Source organism: Onychostoma macrolepis, chromosome 02 (genome assembly GCF_012432095.1).
Source record: "Onychostoma macrolepis isolate SWU-2019 chromosome 02, ASM1243209v1, whole genome shotgun sequence".
Classification (NCBI taxonomy): domain Eukaryota; kingdom Metazoa; phylum Chordata; class Actinopteri; order Cypriniformes; family Cyprinidae; genus Onychostoma; species Onychostoma macrolepis.
In genome coordinates this window covers 16034294-16061863 of record NC_081156.1, presented here as the reverse complement: position 1 = coordinate 16061863, position 27570 = coordinate 16034294, and the positions used below count along the sequence as shown (strand labels likewise).

At 36.9% G+C, this 27570-nt stretch overlaps 2 protein-coding genes across 2 annotated transcripts; one reads left to right on the top strand and one right to left on the bottom strand.

Annotated features, from left to right (window-relative positions):
• The first annotated feature begins 2410 nt into the window (after positions 1-2410).
• On the top strand, positions 2411-22263 carry cdyl (chromodomain protein, Y-like). The gene is made up of 7 exons (XM_058748595.1): positions 2411-2864; positions 12432-13218; positions 14111-14373; positions 16643-16815; positions 16929-17139; positions 19339-19482; positions 19876-22263. Exons 1-7 carry the CDS (start codon positions 2838-2840, stop codon positions 20032-20034), a joined length of 1764 nt encoding a protein of 587 aa, XP_058604578.1. The 5' UTR covers positions 2411-2837; the 3' UTR covers positions 20035-22263.
• A 142-nt stretch (positions 22264-22405) lies between these two features.
• Positions 22406-26893, bottom strand: rpp40 (ribonuclease P/MRP 40 subunit). The gene is made up of 8 exons (XM_058748608.1): positions 26615-26893; positions 26386-26530; positions 26217-26285; positions 25544-25639; positions 25291-25416; positions 24246-24444; positions 23906-24040; positions 22406-22748 (listed from the first exon to the last, which is right to left on the bottom strand). The coding sequence occupies exons 1-8, from the start codon at positions 26729-26731 to the stop codon at positions 22550-22552; spliced, it is 1086 nt and encodes a 361-aa protein (XP_058604591.1). The 5' UTR covers positions 26732-26893; the 3' UTR covers positions 22406-22549.
• Positions 26894-27570: the final 677 nt, after the last annotated feature.

The window sequence follows — 27570 nt, the reverse complement described above, 5'->3', positions numbered from 1 at the left end:
CACATTTTGCTTAGCAAAATACCAACACTAGTATCCACTGTGATCATCCGACAAATTAAGCAGCCTTTTAAAAATCTTACACTTCAGCATCAGTGCAGTAACACTCTGGTACTTTTTAGAATTTGGTATGGTAACATTACTTTTATGTTACGATACACTGTGCAACCCTATCTGAACTGAACCAACACTACTGGCTCAAGCTATTGTCTTTTTTATTACTGTGAAGCTGCTTTGACACAATCTGCATTATATAAAGCTCTATAGAAATAGAGGTGACTTGACTTGTTCCTCCCTCGGTTTATTGCTTATTTCATATTTGTCAGTCACTGTGGATAAAAGTGTCTAAAACTGAGTTAACCTACTCTGAGAAACATTAAAAAGTGTGACAGCTAGCCTCTGTCTCCCCATTCATTGTGATGGTGATGCAAGATAAAAAGAAACAAAGTAAAGGCTAGAGGCAAGTACAGACAGATGGAAAAAAGGAAAAATTCCAAGATGTCGTCTGTACAGCATTATCCATTTTTCCATTATCTATATCCAAATAAATCATCTTTAAATTACTCAACGGGTATTATTAACATCCATTCATAATATTTTATCATCCCACCAGACTGGCCCTCAAGGATAGAAGCACTAAGGCATATCTTGTACAAGATAAGCGCACACAGAAATACACAAATAAAAACAAAATGCATTGAGAAATTAGGTAGTTGTAAACTAACAAAATTTTGAATATCTCTCAAAGATTTAAAGTGGTGTATCTAATAAACTTTCAATGTTCTTCCTCATAAGTGCTCATCATAGCAAAATGGTACCATGACTCCCTAAAACCGAAACCATTAATAAGACTGGATCTTGCAGTTTTGGAAAGCTGTTGTCATTTAGCGTAAACACCAATGGGCGTGCTGTCTGAGGCTCAAACTATGGCCACGCATGCTACTGCCAGATAAAAGCGATGACTGAATGTGGGAAATCTTACCATTGGCTGGAAATGGCAGGACTGAGGAAAAACACAAAAGACTAAACAAAAATCAACACAGACAAATGTCAGTCTACAACATAACAGTCAGAACCCATTGTGGTGGTGATTGGAGCCCTTGTGGCACTGATCCCTAAACTGAATAAAAGCTATTCAGATTTAAAACAAACAAATACTAGTCCTAGTAAAAGACCCAAGACTGGAATAATGCTTACCATAAAAGGCATGTACTGTAGCTTCATCTGAACCGCTGCGATACCACCAAACATTAGTAAAGATCAAATAATATTGAAGGGGACCATTGAGAAGTGTATTGTAACATTTCTACTCTGCTCTTTTGCCTACTTCCTTGTTCTCTTTTGGCATCTGCTGAACTATTCTCCTTTCAGTTGACAACACCACTGCATTTAAAAATACCATTTAACTCCCATTTCCGCAAGGAAAGATGCAAGAATAACAGGTTTGTGAATATGTAGATATGCACTTAACTTGAGACATAAATTTGATCATTTGGTTAATATAAAAACAACCAAAATCTGGAAAATGCATTATAATTTCATATTTACATTTTAACATTACTTACTGCCTTTTATGCTACTTTACCAAGAGGATGTTTATCTGAATACTACTGTTTTTATCTTAATGGTGTTCCCCAAACTTTTGAGTTTGTCTTCTGATGATTCATCACATGATTCATGATTGTTTCAGTTTTGCAGTCAATTATTTTCTGAGGTCTTCTGAAAAACCTTGGAAAGTTTTATACTTATCTGATCAGGCAGTTCCAGTACTTCACAAAGTTGTTGGAGAATTTACAGTACGTGTGTAAAATGGAAAGGAAACATTGTATTTACAGTACACGGCTCTTATATTTTATTCTGATTGTCAAAGGTGATATTTAGCGGCTAAATACCTCTGTGTAACTCTCCTCTTGGAAACAACAACAATCACAATTTCAACTATTTTACTGATTTATTGATAGTAGCAGAGTAATAGTGAGGCCAATCATCCTGTCTGGGTTTGATTAATATAACGACCACCTGACTGTACATTAACGTTCAGATCGGATCTTTGGCATCTTTTATAAAAGTCCAACTTGACATTATATCAATTACAAAATAATTAACATCTTGATTTGGGCTATCCATATTGCTAAATAATTACATTTTTATTAATCTCTACTATTAAATGTGTAATAATAAGAAGAAAATAAGTAATAAAATAAGACATTTTCATCTGTAAAAGTTAAAAAAACAAAACCTTCATGTGTGTGCCCAACACACGGAGAACATGGCATTCATGGAAATGTTTTAGACTTGAGTCATGGGCTACACTCACCTGGCGCTTAACGCAATGAATTATTGTTTGAACTATTGAGGATTTACGTCAGCTACGTTCCATTAGACCAACACTCAAAATCAACACCGATAAAGATTTGCAAAACACAGATGACCGTCGTCCACACAGCTCTATCACGAGGGTTGCAGGCAGTGCAAACTCATCTCGACTCTAATCTGCGTTCGATTGAGACTTCCTGTGTGGCAGAACTGAGAGCAGGCGAGCGCGTAATCAGCACTGCCTACAGACTAGTTTACGGTAACACTCTCTAAAATCGCCGCCTGGACCCACAAAAGTACTCGTTTGGACTTAATCGGGAATGAAAGGCTTTATTCTAACTATAATGTTGTTGGATAGACGTTGAGTGCGAGAACTAGACAGCAAAGAGATCCTCGGTGCGGGTCAAGCACATCTCACCCGACCAACTGAAAAAGGAGGAGAGGCCAAAAAGACAACTGCAACTGGAGGAAAAAAAGTGTCTACAATCCTCACGGATTGCCACAACGTCGAAGATTATCGTGACATGATGGCTACGGAGGAACTCTACGAGGTGAATGTCGGCGGTTTTACCGTTCGTGTCCGTTTAGGCGCAGTTAATCGATTATATTTGTGTGTAGTTGCACATATACGACGCGTCCCGAGGCTCGTGTGGACTGCACTAGCGAATAGTCTTAACAACTGACTTACTCGCTCTCATACTAGTTAAAACTACGTCGGTAGGGTTGCGTGCTAACAAAACAAACTAGTAGCTTGGGCTAGCGTGGAGCCAGTGTGGTCCTGGTTGTTAGTTTGCGGAGTTTAGTGTGGAGAGATGCTGGTGGAGGCAGTGGATGAGGCGGGGGAGGGAAGGAAGGGCACTTTGGAGAGTGATATTTCATCAAGCTAGCTGCTAACCATGAGGTCTTTGGGGTGTGATGGACACAACAGGACAGCTGAAAGTCAGCTCGGTCCAGGATGTTGTATTCAGCTCTGCGGGAACTTTGTTTCACACACTTTCCAGCAGGACCTGTGTATTTAGCTTCACTTGCTGAGTGTTCAACCTGCTTGGATCAGAACTAGCCTTCCAGCACTCTTGAGTTTTGTGTTTTGATCGCCTTTGCTTGGTTTCATTTCCAGTTAGATCATTCTCAAGTTTTGAGGTTATGTTATTATGAATGATAGTAAATAGACTGAACATGGCGTGTGATTTCCTATAAAGAAAGTCCAATGTCACTTGTTGGCTTGTTTGATGGATTGATATTCAATCTAATGATTTAGCTAAGTATGGTTTAGGTTATTCTCAGCCTTTTAAACTCGTGTTATGAAGGAAAATCTTGGAGTGATCAGGACATATTGCATGTTTATGCTGCGTGAATATACTTCAAGTATTCAGTCACATCAGTCCTCTAAATTATGTCAAATAAGGTTGCATGATGTATTGAGAATTGGTCAGATGAATAGGCTAATTAGATACTAAGGATTACATATGAGATTAGAACTGATGTGCTTATTGGGATAAGTTTGCTGATTAGATCAAAGGTGTGATGAAGAGAACCGATCTATTTAAACACGTTTGACCAGTTTATAAAGACCTGTATGAATAATGTCTCCATTTTTAAACACCTTGATAATACTGTCCATTCAGCTGACAATACCAGAACTCTTAGTCATGATCCATGTCCATGTGTTGTCAAACGAATGGTGCCTTTTTGGTTGTGGCTTGGGCAGATTGTTTCTTTTCAACTAGCCTATTTGCACCCCAAATGTTGAGTCTAATCTTAAAACTAAAAGGATGGTGCTGGCTTTATCAAAATCTGTTTTTCTAACTCTTCTTTCTCTACCTTCTTTCAACCTGTATGGAAATAACAAGGTATTTATTTCTTTTTCCAAACTGTCTTGAAAGACTTGAAAATTGTTTAGAATGTTCAGGGTTCAATACTAGTGTATTATAATTTATAGAACACAAAGGTTCTGAATGAAGCATCCCATTCATTTTCTCAGTCAGCAGTAACCTATTAATCTTTATAGACAGACCTGCCATTTTTCCAAGCTTGTTAGCAGTGGTATGCTTCTGTAGTCTCTGCAAGTTAGTGTGATCCAAACCTTTTTAAAATGTTTAATTTCCACTAAAAAAAAAACAAAACTACACTACACATAAACTAAAAGAGAGATCCACCAATCAGATAAGTCATTGTTACTGTGGAAATGAGAAGACCTCAGCAATGACCACCCACTACCATAAAGCATTGCAAATAACATACTTGAGTTGAGCATATAATTGTATAATAATATTTTGCGATATTCAGATATGTGAAATAGTTATATGTACTTAAAGACATTAAGTCAATAGTCTTTCTGAGTGTTTCTGAGTTGAATGCCATCTTTATTGGAAATTTTTCTGAAATCCCATTGGGGAAAATACTTACAGAACCATGGATAATTTTGACTCCCTCATGAGTTGGAGAACTTTGCTCTTGTGGTAAATGAACCTAATCAGAAAAACCGTATGTGTATCCCAAGGGCATCTTGGTGTTGAATTATTTGTTGTTCAATAAACTGACATCAGATGGTGTTTTAAAAATTTGAGTTGATGAGTTGCCATCATGAGAAAAGCATGATCTTATTAACAAATTTAGGACAGAAATCGCCAGTCCAATGTGATAAAAAGAACAAGAGTACATTTGTAACTTTAACATCTGTGAACTACAGACTGATGGGAAGAAAAGGGAGATGCTTCATCAGAACTCAGACCACACAAGTCTGTAAACAGTTGTTCCAAATGCTACGAAACAAATGTATGGAATTCAAAATACTGTAGTGAGACATTAATTATCAGTTTTCAATATCAAGTCTTTTATTGAAATTATGTGGCAAACTATATGTTGGGTTGTCTTTCCAAACTGATGTGATAAACCATGAAGCCAGTAGAAGCATGTGAATCTGTAATGCTTGAAATGATGACAGAGTCCATGATAAAAGATGATAAGAGTAAAAGCCCTGCAGCAGTTTCTGTAATTACGCAGAATTCCTCAGGCAGCTTGAATCTTTGGGGAATAGGAGTTTGTGGCAGCGCTCAGCAATGTCACATTTTTACATCCAGTAAACGGTAATAGCCCCAACACAAAAATATAATGCAGCTAGGGATGCATAATATTATCGGACTGATATCGGAATCGGCCGATAATGGCTTTAAATGTAAATATCAGCATCGGCCTGATAAGAAAAATTATGCCGATATGGCTTGCCTATAAGATGAATGGGTTAACTCGCATTGTGCTCAGGGCGTGCTAGTGATTAGATCACATCAGCAGTGTGGCTCATTCTTGAAGCAAAGTTTTGTCTTAATGACGATTAGATTCACTGTTTTGGATCGCTGCACTTAATCTGTGAAAGCTCCTACAGAATGATGCGTTCGGTGTATAAACAGTAATAGCACGTGCAGTGGCAGCAGCAGCCTCCCCCGGGCTGGGAATGCAGATTGATATAGTTATTTTCAAAGCTTCAATGTACTGTCAAAAAACCTTCATTATTTTTTATTTAATTCTAATAAATAAGTTCTTATTAAAAACTAACCAAATTTAAAAATATTTTGCTTATAACTTCTGCACAGGAGAGACTTGTTGTTTCCAAACAAAAAGAAATATATCGTTATCAGCCAAAATTAGATGGAAAAATATCGGCAAAAATCCAATATCATGCATCCATAAATGCAGCATAGTAAACATGCTATGTTTTGGACTTTTTGTATAAGCATTCATTATTGCTTTTATTTGAGATTGAGTAAAAAAAGAGCCTTTAATTTGAAACAAGATTGATGTTTCTTGTTGATGGTAAGTAATTCAGTATTGCTTTAAATCCATAACAGAGCAGAAGTCTCTTTCAAACTGTTAACCGAATAGTTCTCATGAGGAGAGTTGTTAAGAACACATTTTATCCAGAACTAATTAAAACCTGAATGAATCTTTTTTGACATTCAGTCAATAGTAAAATAAAACACGGAAAAAGAAATATGATGGAACAAATAATCCCTAATATTAATTAGTATTATTAGCCTGATTATGATGATAATAATAATAATTGTCTTGCTATCGTCAAAGGCATCAGCCACAGGTGATATCTCGGACTATCATCGATACACGATACTATTGTCTATCTTCACAAACCTAGTAACCAAAGATATGTATAGGTAGATGCCCTATTAGCGACTGTTTCGATGGGCTGCTATTAGGGGTGTGCAACAGTGATCGAGTACTCTGCTGTGAATGTGCACTAAATGTTTAGCTGGCCTCAGCATGCGGTCCATAGACATGAGAGGAAAGAGAAATGGCTTTGAAGTCATGTAGTGATGTCTGGGTTAGCTACATACACATCTGATTAATCTAATATAGGATGCGGTGGGATATTAACATTTATTAACATGCTGAATGCGCGACATATTACCAGTGTTTAGTTTCATGCTCAAATGCAATGGCCGATGAGTTATTTGAGATGGCCATATTGCTTTTAGATCTTTCTTTTTTTTTTTTTAAATACTGATGTTATACTAATGCAACAGTGCTTTTGTTCAACAGTAGGCATACTTCAATTAAAATTGTTTTCGTACTTTGTATGGCTTTGAAAACGTGCAGGCGATTTCAGGAATCACTTGATAATGTAGATGAAAATACAGCACAAATCTGCCATAAGCAGTATAATGAGAACTTTATAGAGTGTGAAATCTATAGTAAATTGTCTGCTTTCTTTGCCCATGTTTCAGTGTGCTGTCATGAATGCACATCACGGAGGGAGAGCTCTCACTCTCACTCTCTATCTCTCGCTATAGCACGTAACTTAAAGTTCACTGGCATTTGCATCCTTTTGTCCAGATACAAGTTGTAATATTACGTCTATGTTATGTATCTAAGTTATCTGATTAATATCATAGGATGTGTCATAGAACAGGCTTTTTCATGAATTTAAATTGGGACGATTTTTACAGCCAGATGCTGCACAGTGTTTTGGAATCTTGAAACTCTTTGATTTTTGTTATGAGTGATGACACATTGATCGTTCCAAGATGGAAGATGTGTCAATGTGTCTGGAGTGGTCAAATGTGGCATTTACCTATACACATCTATGTGGGCATTTCTGCTGTCAAAAATCGCCACCTATAGTCAGATAGAGTATTTTCTATTTTCCTTTCAATTCATCCCGTCTGCTGCTTTTGTTTCCATCTGTGTTTTGCAAATTTTAAGCATTTGATGGAAAATAAGAACAGTTCAGATAATAAGGTGGAATTATGTGACTGTTTCGTAGCACACATCCCTAGTTGTTGTATGTATAAACCGTAACGGTTCCCCTTTCTAAAACCATTAAACATTGTGAAAATCATTTTTTTAAATAGTTTTTTTGTTTTGTTTTTTTTCAATGGAACCTATTTAGAATAATAACTTGTTCTTGGTTTCCAACCCTTACTTTGAATGATTATGTAAGGTGTTTAAATTTGCAGTAGGGAGAGTAGTATAGTCTGAGAAATTGTGGATGTACACAATAGGGGGAAAAAGTGTACTGGTTGTAGTTAGCAGTGTAGTTGTACTGCAGTGGACAAGCCTTGATGGGATAGTTCGCGCAAAAATAAAAGAATATTTGAACCGTTTTTGTTCATACAATGAAAGTCAATGGGGTCCAAACAACAATGATTAACTTTCATTGTATGGACAAAACACTGAGAGATTTTTTTCTGAGAGATCTTTTTTTCTATTCAACAGAAGAAGGAAAGTCATACAGGTTTACAATCAATCAAATGATTCAGTTTTTATTTGGGGATAACTTGACAGTCCAGTACTGCTTCAAGGTAAGAGGCAAAATATCTTATGAATGGAGTAGAAAGGGCCTTTGATGATTGTTTGGGTTTACTTCTGGATTGAGTTGTGTGTACCTTTACAAAGCCCTTCTTAGTTGTGTTTGATAGTACCTCACAAATGATTTCTCTGATGCTGTGATCGAAGTTAATGAGAAGTGAGAAGATAATGATTTCTTCACACACCTCTGAAAGCACAGGTGTTTTTGTGCCTCATTCAGGTTGGCTACAGTATTGTGAGGCTAAACCAGGCCAACAGAGATTTGCATGCCAAGGAACCTGAAGCAGCCGACACTTCCTTCTGTAGTGCCATTGATGTTGATTGAGGAATTACACTCTCTGGTGAAGTTCACAAAGAGTCTTTTTGTCATGTTGACATTCACAGTCAGATTATTTTTTATGAAACCGTCCAGTTAGAAGCTCCTGTTCATTCCCACATATAGTCTTCTTGTTATTACCGCAGATAATCCCAATTACTGTAGTATCATCATGAGGAAGTATAGCCTTGGACTGAGACATCAAGCTGGTAAAATTACACTTCTGTCGTCATTTACTTACCTTTCTCATATTCTTAACTGAAAATCTGCTTTCTTTCAATGAATTGGTTGATCAGGTTCACAAAACCAGTCTGATGATGATTTGTTCATGATTCCATGATTTGGTGCATTTATTCATGAAGTTCTCATTGCAATTGTTTTTTAGTTAACCTCTCATTAGAGAGAAAGGTGATCGGTGAATAACAGCCAAACGTTTGGTCTTTGTCACAAAAAGATATCATATGGCTTCTGAAGACATTGTTTATTATTTTTATCAAGTTCTTTCAGCCTTGATGCTGGCATAGCGTTAAAAAGTGAATAAATAAATAATCAAGTTCTTTCACCACATTTATGATGCTTTAATTTTGCTTTTGCATCCATTTTGTGACATTTGAAATCCCCAGTTGCCTTTCATTGTAACTACATAGTACAGAAAATTTCCCAGAATTTCTCCTTTCTAAAAGAAAGTAGGTTACATGTTTGAGGGCTCAAAGTTAACTTTTTTACAAAAGCATTGGCGCTTCCAACTTCGAAAAGTTAGGAGCACCAAAAAAAATTTGGAGCACCCAATGAATATTAAGGAGCACCACAAGTGCCAATTGAGCAGAACCTGATGATTAAAAGCTTCACCTGTAAAACCTGATTTTAAGTTCTTTGCCACACACTTGTCCCAGCATTTCTATTTAGTGATGCACCAATGTTGATTTTTCATAGCCGATTCCAATTGACAATGTTTTACAAGCAAATGAACTAATTTTTTTTTAAGGGGGCATAACACACACAGTTTCGCTCATTCTCATGTTAATCTTGAGTACCTATAGAGTAGTACTGCATCCTCCATATCTCCAAATAGTCTTTAGTTTTATCATGCTTATAAAAGAAAGATACAGCTTTACGATTCTCTTCGAACACAGCCGAACTCCTGGAGGCGTGCTGTGGGTGGAGCTAAAGCGTCACAAGCACAAGCACTGTGCCGATTGCCAACAAAACACAGAAATTTGATGCAGTTTGCTTACCATCTGCAGTTCTGAATCATGACCAGGATCCTCTATCACTGGGAACGCTCCGTCTTTCAGTATCAAACAATATGCAAATCCAGCGTCGAACTGGGCCTTGTTTATAAAACATTCATAACCAAAATTAAGGGAATAATCAAACACACTTGTGAAACTCCATTGCTGCCCCAGAAAAACTGCAGCCACTGTTCACATAATGCTGGGTTCTTTGGGAAGCTGAACAAGGTTATCTTTCCCTTACAACCAAAAACACACTTCTTTGGAGACATTCTTTTTGAGGAAGTTGTATGCAGCGCTGCCGAATGATGCATGTTGATGGGCATGCTCTTGCTCTCGCTCTGGTTGGCATGTGCACATGCTCTTCTGGGAGAATTGCTCATACAAGGAATTCTGCCCTTCATGACGTCATAAAGAGCCATGATAGAAAAAAACTTTCCAAAACTTGTACAAACCTGGAAGGAGTGTATTTGGCACAGAAATACTCCATCCAAATCATTTTGAAACTTGTGGCCATGTTTAGCATGAGAATCCAACTCTTTAACAGTGTAAATAACTCAGAATGCATGAAATAACACTAGACCCCCCTTTAAAAAGTATTTATTGTATGCTTTAAGCAAGAGGCAAGAAACAATGAAAATATGAGTACATGAACAAGATGTTTATTTTCTCTATTACAGGCCAAACTCTATGTAGCCATTTAAAATTTGAGGCAACCGCTGCATTTTAAACACAATCCAAACAAAGATGCTGCATACATGAGCAGTTTCTGATTTAATTTAGATTGTATAATCTGAAGCAAAAACAGAATAGTCTGACTTTAGCTTTGTGAAATTATTCTACATAAATCATCTCTGAATGAAACAAAAACAGATGCAAATTCACTCTCTGACAGCAGGTGGCGCTTATGGAACAGCGGCGAAATAGTTTTTCCTTGGTTACTGCTGTAAACAACGCAGTTATAAGCTGCGCTTATAAACCTTCTTTAAGTGCATTGTACAAGATGAAAGATGAAAAGAAAATACCATCTCAAAACAGTTTGTTCCCTTCAGTGATACATTAATATAAACCCCACCACTAATGCAATACTTAGGATTTTCTTCTAATATCTCGCACATCGTGAACGGTGATCTTGCTCTTGTGTTCGTCTTCAGAATCTCTGGCCTGTATTACCGGCCGTTTGCAGACTTAATATAATAACTATGTAATATTTCCACACAAATGACATTTTGGAAAATGACTGCAATGCAGGTTGTGCACATCTGGAACAGAGATTGGTTGAAATAAATTAATTGGAAAAAAAAGAAGCAAAAACCGGTTAGTTCTGAGTTCCAGCACAACACAGTGTCTGTGACAGGGAGTGATTGAAGGCTAATATAACGAATCTAAAATCTGCATTAAAGTTAAGAATGTAAAGGTGAAGTTTAATTGCTTATGTAATGTTGGTTAGAAGGGCGGAGCCATCACTGCATCAGCTCACGGCAGGCATATACTGTGCAGTAGTAATTAGCGAAGGTTTTGCAAAGAAATTAAAACAGGTCACACCATAACAATTATTTGCACTTGCACAAATGCTCCCAAATATATTTTGAGGTTGCGCAGATTAAATTCCGGGGGTATATGCGACCAAAATGGTTGCAATTTCGAGCCCTGTTGGAACGACATGAGGGTTATTAACAGAACTTTTGTTTTTGGATGAGCTATTTCCTTAAACTTCGTTCTGTGCTGAAATCCTTTGGTGATCCCATTAAAAAAAAAACAACAACTAGGCTTTTAAAAATTGCTTGTAAATCTCTCTTATTTATGTTTGATCACCAAATCTTATATTCAGGCTTTTTGTCAACTTGTTTTCTTTCAATTAGTACAGGCAATTTATGGTTGTTGTTAAACCCGGTTTCTTTTTAAAATACGATAAAACATAATAAATATGATAAGACTTTTTGGAGATGCAGTACTACTCTATAGGTACTCAAGATTAAAGGGGTCATATGACGTTGCTAAATGTGTTTATGCGGTTTAAGGTTCAAAAAACACTTTTTCCGCATACTGTACATTATTTGTTGCTCCTCTATGCTCCGCCTTTCTGAAACGTGTCGATTTTTACAAAGCTCATCGTTCTGAGAAGCGAGGTGTGCTCTGATTGGCCAGCTATCCAGTGCGTTGTGATGGTTGTATGGGTCAAAATTATCGATTTTTCTTTTATGCCAAAAATCATTAGGATATTAAGTAATGATCATGTTCCATGAAGATATTTTGTAAATTTCCTACCATATCAAAACTTAATTTTTGATTAGTAATAAGCATTGCTAAGAGCTTCATTTGGACAAATTTAAAGGCGATTTTCTCAATATTTAGATTTTTGTTCCACCTCAGATTCCAGATTTTCAAATAGTTGTATCTCGGCCAAATATTGTCCGATCCTAACAAACCATACATCAATGGAAAGCTAATTTATTCAGCATATCAGATGTATAGCCTAAATCTTATGACTGGTTTTGTGGTCCAGGGTCACATTGAATGTTTTTACAACTACCTGCTTTTCATTTATCTAGCATATATAATAATTGATAGAAATATGAAATTTTTTACATCTGCTTTAAAAAAGTCAAAGTGTATTGATAGAAATTGGCATTTCCTTCATAACTAACTTTTATTGCATAAATGCTGTTCTTTAGTCTTTCAGTCTCCAGCATGTTATTATTTTACATAAATTTCACTAAGCCATACATTATCTGCATGCTCCTCTTTAGGTGGAGAGAATAGTAGGCAAACGTAAGAACAAAAAGGGCAAGACTGAGTACCTGGTCCGCTGGAGAGGCTACGGCTTTGAGGGAGACACCTGGGAGCCAGAGAATCACCTGTCCAGCTGTGTCGAGTTCATCCATGAATTTAACCGGCAACACAGCGAGAAGCAGAAAGACGGAGCTTTACTCCGTTCCACACGCAGCTCTCCCAGCACAGCCGGAGGCAACACCAGCATCAACGCCCGCAAACAAATCAGCAGGCCTCAGCAGTCCTCAGCGAGTCCTAACACAGCAAAGACCTCTCCGCCCACCCCAAACACACCCTCCACAAAACGGCTTCAGCCAGCACAGCATTCACCGCACAACAGCGATGCGCAGCAGCAGAAGAGTAAGCGATCGGCTGGCGTGAGTAGCAGCGGCACTGCCGTTATGAGCACAGTCACTGACACGGCTCCGACGGCAGCACCGACAGCTGCTCCCACTGTGAGTGCACTGCGGCGTAGTATGGACCTGGCTAAATCTGGCATCAAAATCCTAGTGCCGAAGAGCCCAATGAACAGCCGCACTGACACAGAGGAGTCTCCCAGTGAGGCAGCACACAGTCTGGAACAGGGAGGCCAAGAGCCAGATGCTGTGCCCCCTGAAGTGGCCTTGCTGGAGAAACCCGCCGGAGCTGTGCGTGTACAAGGAGAGGAACGGGCTCGTATGGGCACAAGGCCCAGAACGCAAACGGCACTTCCGCCCCCGCAGATTCCCATTACCCCCGCTGCCGTCCGCACGTTAAACGGGAAAGGTAGAGTCCTCTCGACTTACGCTGAGAACATTACAGTACATTCTTTTGAGGTTTAGTAGAGAGGGTTTTAGTTCCAGACCTGGAAGCACCACTTGTTTGTTTCAGCCCTACTCTTATAATTTAATGGATTGTGTGTTTCTAGTCATGGAACAGCACAATAAACGCTAATAAACAAGCACCTGATGAATAAAAGCAAATGCTGATGCTGCAGAACATCAAGTGATTGGATTCAGAAGAGTCGATTCAGAAGGCGTATGTTATCTTGAATATGACGATGCTAGTTTTCCATCAAAATTAACATTGTTACAATAGCCTTGATTTGTATAACAGAAGGAAACAATCAATCTTGATGTTTATGTCACTTATAAAATGTAATAGTAGGTCTAACTGGTAATGATTGTAGTAATTTGTGTTGATACTTGCATATGCAGGTGACTTGCACTAAAATTAATTAATTTCAGGCTATGATGTTGCATCCTTAATATACACAACCCTTCAAAAGTTCAGTAAGATTTTTCAGTGTTTATGAAAGTCTCTTATGCTCACCCAGATTGCATTTATTTGATCAGAAATGCATTAAAAACTAGTATTTAGAAATATTATTACAATTTAGTTTTTTTTATTTTTATCTTAATATATTTTAAAATGTAATTTTTTCCTGATGGCAAAGCTTATTTTTCAGCGTCATTACTCCAATCATCAGTGTCACTTGATCCTTCAGAAATCATGTGAATATGCTGATTTAGTGTTGAAAACAGCTTAATTTTTAAGTATTATAAAAATGTACATGTGTATTAATATTTACAAAATAAAATAGTTTTTATCATATGATTATTATTATAGTATTGCTATATTTTATTTATTCATTTTTGCTTTTGATGTTGTTTAATAGGCGTGACTACCCTCATGGAGGCCTCGTCTGCAAATGGAACGGCCATTACTCAGAGTGGTGCGGCAGGAGTGATGAGCAGCTCAGGGCTGACAGGCAAAAGGCGTTTTGAGGACCGTGCAACTTTCGACAAGCGTCTGCGCTTCAGTGTTCGTCAAACTGAGAGTGCTTACCGCTACAGGGACATTGTAGTTAAGAAACAAGATGGCTTTACACACATTCTGTTTTCTACAAAGACCTCTGAGAACAACTCACTGAATCCTGATGTGAGTACAAATATATTTCATGTTACAAATGTTGATTTGACTTTCGATTTAAAATGCACAAAAATAGTTTGGACTTTTTAAAAACCTCAATCTTTGAATTAAGGCTGGGTGGTATAACAGTAGAATGAAAATCTGATGCCATACAATACATGTATAGTGTTCTTTCCAGACTGTCACATTCTGACCTAGACACAGTGTAATTAGGTTTCTATTATATATGATATTACTCATACTAGGCATGGGCCGGTATGAGATTCTAACAGTATGATAACCTTAGATAAAAATATCACGGTTTCACGGTATCACGTTATTGCGATTACAGCTCTAAAATATGGTATTTTTAAATGTCTGGGTAAAAAACAACAACGTTTTTTCCACTGAACTCAATACATTTTATTTTTAAGAAACATATAGAACATTTTGGAACGGTAAACATGTCAGGCCAAATAATTAAAATAAATAATTGAATTCTTGTTAATTAAATTACGTGCAGTCACTTAAGTGAGCCTAAACCTGCAGCTCAACAATAATCAGAACATAAATAATTTTCTGTAAAAAAAAAAAAAAAATCCTTCTAAATGAAAGAAAATTACAAATGCAGTCATTTAAACCTGCAGCTCAACAAGGTTTTTGGAGATATGCTCACTTTCTACACATTCATCTTTCAGTCCAAGTTATGAGCGGTGAGGTACAAAGATGTGTGCACATACACACAAGGAGAGCGCGCGATTGTCTCTCTCTCACACACACACACACACACACACGGTCTCTCTCCGTATAACACTCAAACAGTGGCAAAGACACCTGAGCCAGCAGTTTGTTTCTTTTTTAAATTACGTGATTTTGAACAGATGTAAACAATGGCAGGAGGCTTAAAATTATAGACGTGATACCAGCTAAATTTATTGTACTAAATCGCAGAAACGTAGTACTTTAGTCTGCTATTCCCCGCTCTGTGAAGTAACGTGAGGAGGAAACTAGCTGACGTTAGCTAGTTAATTAGCCATGTTATCTGCCTCGGTAGCAAGCCAAACAGTATTTATTTCAACACTGAAACAACCGGCGAATGGGTCTCTGTCTTGATTGAGGGTGAAAGAGGGAGAAATGAAGACGACACAGATATATCGTTTGTGTACGACCTGGAAGTATTTATTTAGCGATCGGCGCCAAAACGTCATCTGTACGGAACATCAGTCTACGGCTGTTTCTCGATTTTTAAATCCTTTAGGATTGTACTTGTCAGACTGTACGAACATGATGATCATGTCACACTATGGGATCTCAGTTGTCATTAATGTCAGACTGTACGACATTCAAGACGAGTTAAAAACGGGTGCGCGCAAGAAAACTGTCCGGAGTTTTACATTATCAACCCATACACGTCCAGTGACTGCGAACTGCATTGCACACGGGACCGAAATGTTGGCTGTCATGAAAATTATATGAACGGCGGCAATACCGGCGTGTTTAAGAAGAATAGTGTATGTATTCATACACACGCACATGAAAACAGCGCGCAACCAGTGTTTATATAGAGAAGGCAACATATCAGATGAATTCCGTGAGCGGAGGACGGGAGCGCCGGAGTTTGTGGCTGATAGAATAATTCTCTAGCATTAATTCTGCTCATAGCTTGCCTTGAAAAACGGAGACAGTTTGATATTCGTCGCAGGGGTACTCACACTGCAGGACTGTGCGCCAAATCTTCTGACACTGCCAGAATTTCGTCAGAGGTTAAATTTGATCGCAACAGCCATTAATTGGCTGTCGGTGAACATGTCAAACCAGCGATCAAAGACGGATTTTAGCCTAGGATCATAGGAATCTTTTAGGATTTTCAAAATTTGTCCCAGACGACCAAATCGTGGCCAAAATCGCACAGTGTGAGCAAGAAATTCCCATACGGCAGACTTCGCCTTTTTCGACGGGGAAAAAGTTAAAGGGATTCACCTCATTCGGCCACCATCCTACACACAGGTTACTCTCACTGACCGCTGTCCGGAGGAGGAGGGGTCCTGTGACTCGTTACACTCTTCACTGCTCACAACTGAGGGAGTCCTGCACTTTCCGTCTTTGACGACACGTAAAAAAACTGCGCATACCGCAGGAACGGTATAACGGAAAATTTTAGTGGTTTTGAAACCGTGAATTTTACAAACCTTGAAACTGCTATACCTTGAAATCGGTTATCGTCCCATGCCTAACTCATACTGTGACATTCCCCTCACCCCACTATGAAGTGATATAACGTCACTCAAATGGTTTTCAGGTAATGAAAGAGGTTCAGAGTGCCATGGCCACAGCTGCAGCAGATGACAGTAAACTTGTTCTACTGAGCGCCGTGGGAAACGTCTTCTGCTTTGGCCTAGACTTTATCTATTTTATTAGGCGGCTCACGGATGATAGAAAAAAAGAAAGTATCAAAATGGCGGAGACAATCAGGTACAAAACAATGAGAATATAAATATTATGACAGCTATTTTACCACCATATTTCAGAGAACTGTTTTGTAATGGTAGCTATATATAAACTAAAGTGCTTTCTGTTGTCTTCAGAACTTTCGTCAACACATTTATTCAGTTCAAGAAGCCCATCATTGCCGCTGTGAATGGGCCTGCTATTGGGCTTGGAGCGTCTATCTTGCCCCTATGTGATGTCATCTGGGCCAATGAGAAGGCTTGGTTCCAGACTCCTTACACAATCTTTGGCCAAACCCCAGACGCCTGCTCCTCTGTGACATTCCCTCTCATCATGGGAGTCGCCTCGGTGAGTACATCAAGTGTGCCTCTGCAAGAATAACTTGTCTTTTGATTTTTATGTATGTGTGTGTGTGTGTGTGTGTGTGTATATATATATATATTTATGTATGTATGTATATGTATGCATGTTAAAAACAGTCCTGCTGATTAACATTTGTGTTACCAATAAATTAAACAACTAAACAATTATTGTGTTACTAGTAAAGATCATGTGACACTGAAGACTGCAGTAATTAAAACTGTGGAAAATTCAGCTTTGCATTCACAGGAATAAATTGCATTGTAAAATATAAAACCTTTAACTAAAATAAGGTGTGGTTTGGACCAATAAGGATTAAAATAAGCAAGGTTTAGAACTAATCAAGGAATTGTCGATCTAGGTTTTATTTTAAATTGAGCTGTTTTCGATTAATTTTCTCCCTCATGATGGATTTGCCTTTGTAAATAAAACAGCAACAACTTTAATGTTCCATATCCAGCGTTATTGACTACCAGAACCACTCTCTGACCAAAGTAGCTCTTGCTGGTAAAGGAAGGAAACTTATAAAATCTTAGGCATCTGTATAAACTGTTACATAGAGAGGCCGTTAGAATTTATGGCTGATCAAACAGGCAATGAAAACATTAAGGGAGCCTGTACAGATTTTATTAGCCTGAAAATGAATTTATAGTACCAATTAATGGAGTAATATGGCAGCATAGCTTATGACAAAACAACCTAGTTAAGAGAAAACCACTGGCAAGATGGAGTGACTACCTCTGCTTGTGACAGCACTGCCTTGTCCGTTTTATCACCGCCCAGTAGCCTGAAGCACGTGAAGCAGGCATGAGAAACGAGAAGTGTGGCACTGTTGCCGTTAAGTCATAAATATATTCTTTTCTTTGTCCGACACAGAGATGCACTGTGAGCATAAGGGATTTCTGTCAATAAATTTCAAAAATCTTGATCGGTATATATTCATGTATGCATTTAAAACACATTTGTAAAAACAGTAAGCATATAATTACAAAGATAATATTAAGTATAATATTAAGTAATTTCTTTTTATTTGTTCTGACCAACCTGTAATTTCTACTATTTCCACTACGTCCAAGCACGGAGGAAGTAGTTCTTTTTATTTAAAAAATCTAAGCCTATTACCTACTCATGTGAATCCTATTCCAAAGCATCTGGTTAAAGCCTGTTTACCTTCTCTCTCTCCTTTAATTACTGATATAATACACTCTTTGCTTGTTTGGTATTGTTCCGTCTTCACTCAAAACTGCTGTGATAACTCCTATACCTAAGAAACCGGGGGCTGATTCGAGTAACTTCTGATAGTTTTCACCATATTTCAAATCTCCCATTTCTTTCTAAAATACTGGGAAGGTTTGTTGCAGCCCAGGTCTAGGATCATCTTTCTGATAATAGTCTGTACAAGCAATTTCAATCTGGCTTCCGTTCACATCCTAGTGTTGAGAATGCATTAGTTAATATTTCCAGTGACTTAATGGCAGCTGCTGATTCAGGACTTCTGTCTATTCTTATTTAGCTTTATTTGAGTGCAGCATTTGGTACCATCTCGCACAGTATTTTGTTGGACAGATTGGAGTCTATTGGAATCATAGGAATTCACTGGTTTCGATCTTATCCTAACGGGTTGTACTCGATTTGTACAACTGAAGCGGTTTACATCAAAGCCTTAATGTGTTACTCCTGGGGTTCCACAGGGCTCAGTTTTAGATCCTCTCTTATTTATTACTTATCTTCTACCTCTTGGTAATATTTTTAGGATGTTTGTTATTCAATTCCACTATAATGCTGATGACACCCAACTTTACCAGTCCTCCAAACCCACCTCTACTTTTACTCCGTCTATCCTATCAGATTAAATATTAAATATTAATAAACTAAATATTAGTAAGACTGAAATTCTTCTTCTTGGCTCAAAAACCAATCTGGCCAAGTCTAAATCTTAGTGAATATAGATAACTTTCTAGTGTCTGTTTCCAAACAGGCTAAATGTTTGGGTGTCATCTTTGACAGTGACTTCGTCTGGCCCTTTTGGTAAAGAGCACATCGATTCTTGTTCACGTTTTAGTTACTTCCTGTATTGAGTATAATTGTAATGCTCTTTTTTTTTTTTATGGTGTGCGGTTATCAGCAAAAATCCAGTATCGTGCATCCCTAGAATTCTGATTTCTTGTTCCTCTACTGTCAATGTAGGCTAATGAAATGCTACTGAGTGGAAGGAAGTTGACAGCTCAGGAGGCTTGTGCCAAAGGACTCGTGTCCCAGGTTCTGTGGCCAGGGACCTTCACACAGGAAGTCATGGTTCGCATCAAGGAGCTAGTATCTTGTAATTCAGTTGTAAGTCATCTTTTCATTTTTTTTTTTTTTCTTGTTACATTTTCTCAATGCATACATCCGCACAATCCCCTCAACTTTTCATATTGTGTTTTTTTTCCTTTAATGGCCTTTCATTGTAACTCATGGGCATTTGATTCTCATAGTCTTTTTAGAATAAATTGTAAATAAGCTTTATCCTTAAACATGATGCTTTTAAACCCTGCTTAGACCCTTGAAGATTTTGAATCATTGGTACATCATGTATTTTTTGTTAAAATGCAATTGCGATAACACTTCTGTACAAATTCACAATGCATCCACATCCATAAGTCATGTGCCTTCTTTTCCTTTTCTTCCTTATTTTGTTCCCCTCATTTTATTTGTCATGCTGATGCTGCCGGAAAAACACTGAAGGTTCTGCGTGAGTCCAAAGCACTAGTGAGGAACATTAACCGGGCCGCCCTGGAGCAGGCCAACGAGAGGGAATGTGAGGCACTTAAGAGGGTCTGGGGCTCTCCTCAGGGCATGGACTCCATACTCAAATATCTCCAGAAGAAAATTGATGAATTCTAAGTCAGTTAAATGTCCTACGGGTGTCAAAACCTCCATCCTCAAGTGCCTGATGTTATTTAAACAAGGTTTGTCAGTGGTTACTTTTTTAGTAGGATTTTCATGGAACAATGGAAGACTGGCGTGGTCAAACCCGCACTTCATCTTCGTCCAGGACGTATTTCATTTTCTTCAGACTGCAGAAAGCAGCGTCTCATTCTGCTACACTTGATAATGACTTTAATGCAAAGTTTGTGATAAATCTTGCACTGCGCAGAAGGACAAAATGCCTTGATATGTAAATTCCTGTCATTTTTCTGCTCAAATTTCTGTTGTATCAAGTAATGAATTGCTTTGTCATAGAGGTAATACGGATTTGGGTTACTTTTCGAAGCACCACCTATGCAGACTGATTGAGAAAAGATGGATAATATCAGTGTAATTTAAGAAAGGGATGCATGAGACATGAATGAGTTGAATTTTGCTCGTTTTGGATATCGCTACTCTAACAGATTGTAATTAGAATCAAGTCTTTAGCAGGCTTTTCTTCAGTAGGTACTTTTTATTCAGCAAATAGAAGTCATCTCAAGCCTTGTTCATCTTGAATATTCAAGCAAATTCTGCTGGCATTTACATCGGCCAGCCCTTTGAAGTCATTTTTATAAATGGATACAGTTATATTAAGAAAACCAGACACTGATGGCAACAAAAATGACACCCATGCTTAGAGATTTAGCATCAGTGCTTTTATACAGACTTGAAAGCTACTAATTGAATCAAGTGATCAAAATGAATACGTAAGTAAATGTGGATTTGCAAGGCTCTGGCTTAGTAGGAATTAACAGTTATTTGTATCAAAGTTAACTTTTGTACGTTTTGCTGGCTTAATTTTAAAAGTTTTCTGCTTGGAGTTTCATTTGTATGTTCTTGACATACAAACTGTTTGCTTTGGAGTAACATGCCACCAAATAATTTTGATGTAAATGTTGTTGACACAATATTTCTAATTTAATAACTTATGACAGTATGAAATTGAATGAGGTATGTTCCTCAGGAGTCAATAAAGGATGCTGGCGTTTTAAATCTGGATCCTTTTTTTCTGCTGGTTCAAACGGACTGGACTGCTGTATCATCAGAAGAGCCCTGAAGATAAACAACCGTCTCTAAGGGAAGATCCTACTGAAATCCACCCCAAACATCTGTAGTGACTAGCTAGTATGCACTGTTATTAAATGGATTTCTTTCATTACAATTTTTTTTATAACATGGACTGTCCACATAAAATTGTATAAAATGTGACTTTGCAAACATATTTTTCCCTAGTGCTAAAGTCCTACCTCTCAAAATCCATATTTAGATTTTTAGCAACGAAGCGTCCCGTTCAAAATCTCATGCTATAGCATGTTTCTGGTAGATATCTATGCACTATTCCTTATTCAGCTCCAAACTTTTGCTTATAATTGGTATGTTTGACAAATACTTTACAGGAAAAAAAAAAATCAGCTCTGCCCCGGCGATAAAATGCGTAACTTATATATGTTATTAATTATATTTATTGACCATAGATAGTTTGCTGAAGTGGTTCCTTAACATGGATTAATTAACAGATGGTTGTGTATGTTTTTCCCTTCCCAAATGGTTTTGTAAAATGAAGTCTTGTTTACGAAATTATATTTATGATTGTGGAAATAGAATTGTTTTGATTATTTCTATTATACTTATTGAATGCTTTTCAGTTTTTTTTTTTTAATTGGAGATTTTTCCAAAACAATGTGGCAGGTTATATTTGATTATGAAGTGCATTGTGACATTAATAATGTCTTCTACATTTTAACTTGTGACATGTAAACTCTGCTTCATTGACTTTGATCTGTGATAATTAACATTCAATATCTGTTAATAACTCTGAAAGACAAAACCAGAAACGCATCCTAATTTTCTTAATGCAGCTTTGCAATATCTGACTTTTTTCTTTTGTAAATTTGAGATATTTGAGCTCAACCCTCTCTCTATTATGGATGTCTTTTGAATTCTGTATACAGGGTGTTGTAAGTTTGATGTAAAACATTGCTGACTCTATACCGGAGGAAAGTAACTTTGTTCCAGTCACTTCACTGACAAAAGTATATCTATTATCAGCATTATCTGACCTTCAGCATAGCTGTACATAATTTGTGATCTGCCTTTAGTTTCAAATGCTGGTCAAAATTAGATTTTATATATATATATAAATAATGGCAAGGCGTATTTCTTATAGTTGATATACTAAATGCTATAAATTGTACAATCTGTAAAGATTATTTTTAGGTTTCTGAACATGTAACAGCTGTGAAAATGACTGGTCCAAATAAACTGATATTCTATACAGTTTTTTTTTTTTTTTTTTTTACTTACTGTTGTCCTCTTATAATTTAATAAAAAAAACTTGAAACAAAAGCATACATTTTAGATTTATGTTTGTATTTTACATTATAACAAAGTCATACGAATTTAAAAAAAAGAAAAAAGCGGGGTCTCTCAGTGTCAAATATCCACTGTTTTAGGGTGGGCAGCCATCTTGAGCACCGGTAGCCATGTGTAACCAGTAGTCCTGATTCTTGAAGCAAACTAAATTGTAGAAGTTTTCACCACCTTTGAGAAATCCGTGTTCTGTGGCTCCCCACGACACAGGACTATCCATAAATCCATGCACAGTGAGGGAAATCCACGGCGAAAACTTCGGTTCATCAAAATACTGCCTGGATGATTAAGGGTAGAGAAATAAACAGCTTGTAAGTTTCAAATGTACACTATACCGAACTTCTAAAAAGAGTATGTATTATGGAAATATTACTTAATATACTTAAACATTATACTTATATATATACACAGTTTTGAGACACTTGGTTGCAATTAAATGTTTGCTGCTCAACATTCAAATACTTGGCTAATGCTTGTGATAGCAGTTTGCAGCACACTTCAGAAACCCGCCACCTTCCCCAGCTCCACCTGTATAGATCTGTTATGAACAGGGTGATCATGTATGCTATGGGGGTTATTTCATATACGTGCAGCAGCAGTGTTTCTTACATGCTCGCAGCAGCATGTTGTGGATGTATTGGCAGTAGCAAGTCTCGGTACTTGCTCTGCCGCCGCAGCAGTGTAGCAGATCTATTCCATGCCAATCCCTCCGAGAGTTGTCATGACATAAATGTACATCTTTGTAATCTCATTATTACTTCTGTTGTCTTACGAAATATAGTTAAAGTGTACTGAACGCACTGACAAGAATTAAAAAAAAAAAAAAAAAAACTGAAATTATATCTATTGAAACATATATGTAAATGTATTGCCATATCAGCTTCATCTGCTATTACACTGCAGACACATTTTATAAAATTCAATTCAAAAAGACAAGATTGTGCATTTCTATAAAATATTATTTAAATGTACTTATGTTAAAAAGAGTAAAGGTTTTTCTGGGTCAACCTGTATTTAATTACACATCAGTAATGAGAAAGTTGCAATTTAATGCATTTAAAATATATTGGTTTTAAATAGAATTTTGTATCATACACTACTGTTAAAATTAGAATCAATTACTTTACATGTGCTTTGGTATGTTAGTCAACTCAACATATTCAAATGTCCATTTTTAATGTGTACTCTTTAAGTACACTTAAGTTGCCTTTTATTTAATGAATATTAAATATAGTTTTAAAGTATTTGAAATACACTACAAGTGCACAGTCAACACAATTTAAGGCACTTGTTTTTCACAAAAATTACAATCTTGATCAATGTTGTAATCGTGCCACAGTGTTTATGGGGAAATTATCCTACAAATGGCTTATTTCTAGCCATCTCTGCATATTAAGTTGGGATACAGTAGGTGACAGTAATGCTGGGCTCTCACCTGAGTTCTTGCAGCAGCACAAACACATTCTCAGGCGAGATAAAGCCAGTAACGGTGCACAGCAAGGCCTGACTGACAGAGCTCTGGGGCTCTGGACACGCATATGTCGACAGGAAACTGTCAGCAGCATTTTCACTGAAAACATACACAGTTAAGTTGAGAAATACTGTCAAACACACCCAGAACTCCTTTATTGTCTTTTTGTGCCATAGTCTTCAAGTATTAATTGTACAATATATGGAACCAATTGACCTATTTAGCAGATGACAATCATACAAGAGCACTGCATGATGCAGCAACTGGCTTTTGTGAATTTAACACTTTATAACAGCTCACTTACCAGCTGATGTCCAGGTTAACTGCTCCAAGCCACTCCAAGAGGTGATGTGGGTCACATGACAGAGTCTTTCCTTGTATATCTGATGGGTAAAGTGTGGGACATGGTATATTTTTCAGGGTGTGATGGCTAAACGCAGGCTTGTGCTCCTCGTATGAGTACTGGGACAACAGCTTGTTAAGAGTCTGATCTTCAGCTGAACCTGAAAAATTCAGAAATACAAAAGACTGATGCCAAGGTCACACTGCATGATTTTCAAAATCATCTGATCATTGTTGTTTTCACACTGCACGACTATCTGGGGTGGCATTCAGTTGCTGCGGTGTTCACATTGCACAATGGATCGGCGACAGGAGGTTACACACTACATGACTTTACAATAGGAAGAATCTCCGACAACCCTGTCTCGTCTGCAAACTACGTTTCATAACCAAACGCACATGAGAAGTGATAAGGAAATAACGCAAGATCACGCTGATATTGTGGTCTATAATAAGTCCTCCCCGAACAAACAATAACAAAGATGACTTCGTAACATAGCCTACTTTGTACATAGCCTACTTTGTACATAGCCTAATTTTTATATACACAAATCTAAGTACTTGAAAGTGAATTTTTTTTTATTGTATGTATATATATATATATATATATATATATATATATATATATATATATATATATATATATATATATATATATATATAATACTGATATTGCCACGTTGTTTGTACATGTCTAATTGCTTAATAATAATAAAAAAAATGCATCTTGCTCTCTCATTGGCTGTAGGTCATCGCCGATGTATGTTTCAGTCAGAACTCATTTCACAGAATCTCACATCTTTGATAATTCACACTGCGTGATTGTGAATCGCGTGAACGAGCACCTATTTGCCTCCGATTTCGGGCATTTGTCGGTGATTTTGCGAAACCTGTCGGCGAGTGAAAAAATCAGGGCTAAAATTGTGCAGTGTGAACTCGGCATAAAGCAATTTAAAAATGTGTTTGTTAAGGTCAGTGATGGTGACGATGAAATGCATAAGACAAACCTGTGTTGTATTTTGTTAAAAGAAAGTCATATCTGAGTGGTAGTCTGTCCTTCAAACTTGAGAGAACCCGTTGGTATCGTTTGGTGCCTGGGGTCATGCTTTTGTCAGTGAGATCCAGAGTCACGACTGCAAAACAAAGACATTTTATAATGATTATAATACTAGTATTTATGTTCACAGAAAATGTTATGTTTGTTCACATAAAACACCTTCATTTCATATATAAAAAGCTACTGAGAATAAAGAGATTTACCAAATCTCATGGCTTTTTTGTGATTGTACAGAGATGGGCGTCCCTCCAAGCCAAGTTGTTCATATGTGTCTTTATCTAGAGACAAAATTAACTGACCTGAAAAAAAAAAAAAGTTTAAAATAATTATTTCATGTCTATTAGTCCATGTCTATATGCTTGTCAATATTAATATATTAACGTAATATCTTTAAAATAAAATGGGGGGAAAAACTAAATCAAGATTTAATCAAGGTTGAAAAACATACAGTTCTGGAATATAGAACATAACTTCTGGATTTACAAAATATTGTGATTAATTTAAAAATAATAAACTAACCAACCACATTAATTCAATATATCAAAAGTAGTAGAGCTTGAAAACAAGCAATTGTGTCAATTATAGTCTAGCAGAAAAAAAAAAGTTTCAGAACCATGTAATTTTATGGGGGTTTTAAAACAAGGACCAGCTGCATAAACATAGTAACTATGTTAAGACCGTGACTTAAGAGCTAGTTTGATTAGCCAGCAGTTAACCAAGTGGCAATCAGTCTATAATCTACGTTATGTAAAAGGTTTTTTTAAAATTATGACTCATCCTGCTGAAATAATGAAATTACTAACTTTTAAGACTAGTCTAAGCCGTTTATGCAACCGGCCATCCAGACAATGGTGTTTATCCGTGTATCTAGCTTACCGCTGGAAAGAAGTGCAATCGCATTTTCTTCATCAATTTTGGTGTTGTAAGAAAGCGCATAGAAGTTTCCTGTGTAAAAAGATAGAAATCGAAATATGATTCAATACCAAAACATTTAAAATAGCAGCAAATATGATAGAGGTGTACAATAGCATATTTCCTCTCCTACCCTTCTTTACAAGTGACTCGAGGAATGTTTCTTCCAGTAGTTGATAAACAGGCAGATCCCGCACTAAATAATAAGGGCTGAAGCTTTGTATGACACGGCTGATATTCGCAGGCAGGGTCCCGCATTCAGGTATCAGCACTGAAATCTAAGGAGACAGCGGCATCCAAATACAATCTAAGCACAGTTGAAAAATTAATGTGTTAAGCAAATATTTACTGATTAAACTCACTTTGTAATTAAAGCTGTGCTTCGACACGTGGATGTCATGCCGAGACTTTTCATTCAAGAAGTTTGATTTCTCGCACACCAACAGGCTTCTCGGGCATTTTTCCAGCTCTGGCGACATTTTGATATCTGTGCGTAATGTCTACATTTTTATGACATCAAAAAGAAACAATCTGGTTGAGTTCCCAGGTTATGTGGCTTAATGTTTAAAAAAAACTGCTACCAACTTCTGTCGCAAACATTTGACGTCAGTTCCTGCACACGGCAGGCTCATAACACAGTTCGGATTTGTTACTTTATATATTTTAAAAGCCGTTCGGGTTATTCTGATTTATGAGGGTAAATTAGTATAACTGAGTTACTACCAAAACTAGAAACGATAATAGAAAAAAAAAAAAAAAATCTAGAATGACTTGTATATACCCTAAATGCTAGTTAAAATACCCTAAAGTGTTAACTTCTTTAAAAAAAAAAAAAAAGGAAAAGATAGCAATTCCCCCTTTTAAAGGGGATTTGTAAAACATTTGGTATGTATAGGCTATATGTAAAATGTCCCAAATTACCTAATTTACTCCTTTCAAAATCCTAAGGAATTGTTAAGGAATTTAATCATAATTTGGAATCAATCCAAAATAATCCTCTAAGATTAAAGGGACAGTTCAACCAAAAATTGTTCTAAACCTGTATGAGTTTCTTTTTTCCGTTGAACACAAAAGAAGATATTTTGAAGAAAGTTGATAACCAAACAGTTGACGGTAGATATTAACTTCCATAGTATTTTTTCCCAACTGATAAGTTTCCAGCATTCTTCAAAATATCTTCAACAGAACAAACAAACTCATACAGGCTTGGAACAACGTGGTGAGTAAATAATAACAGAATTTTCATTTTTGGGTGAACTATTCCTTTGAAACAACTTCAACATAATAATAATGTAATTAATTATTAAAACGACTGTAA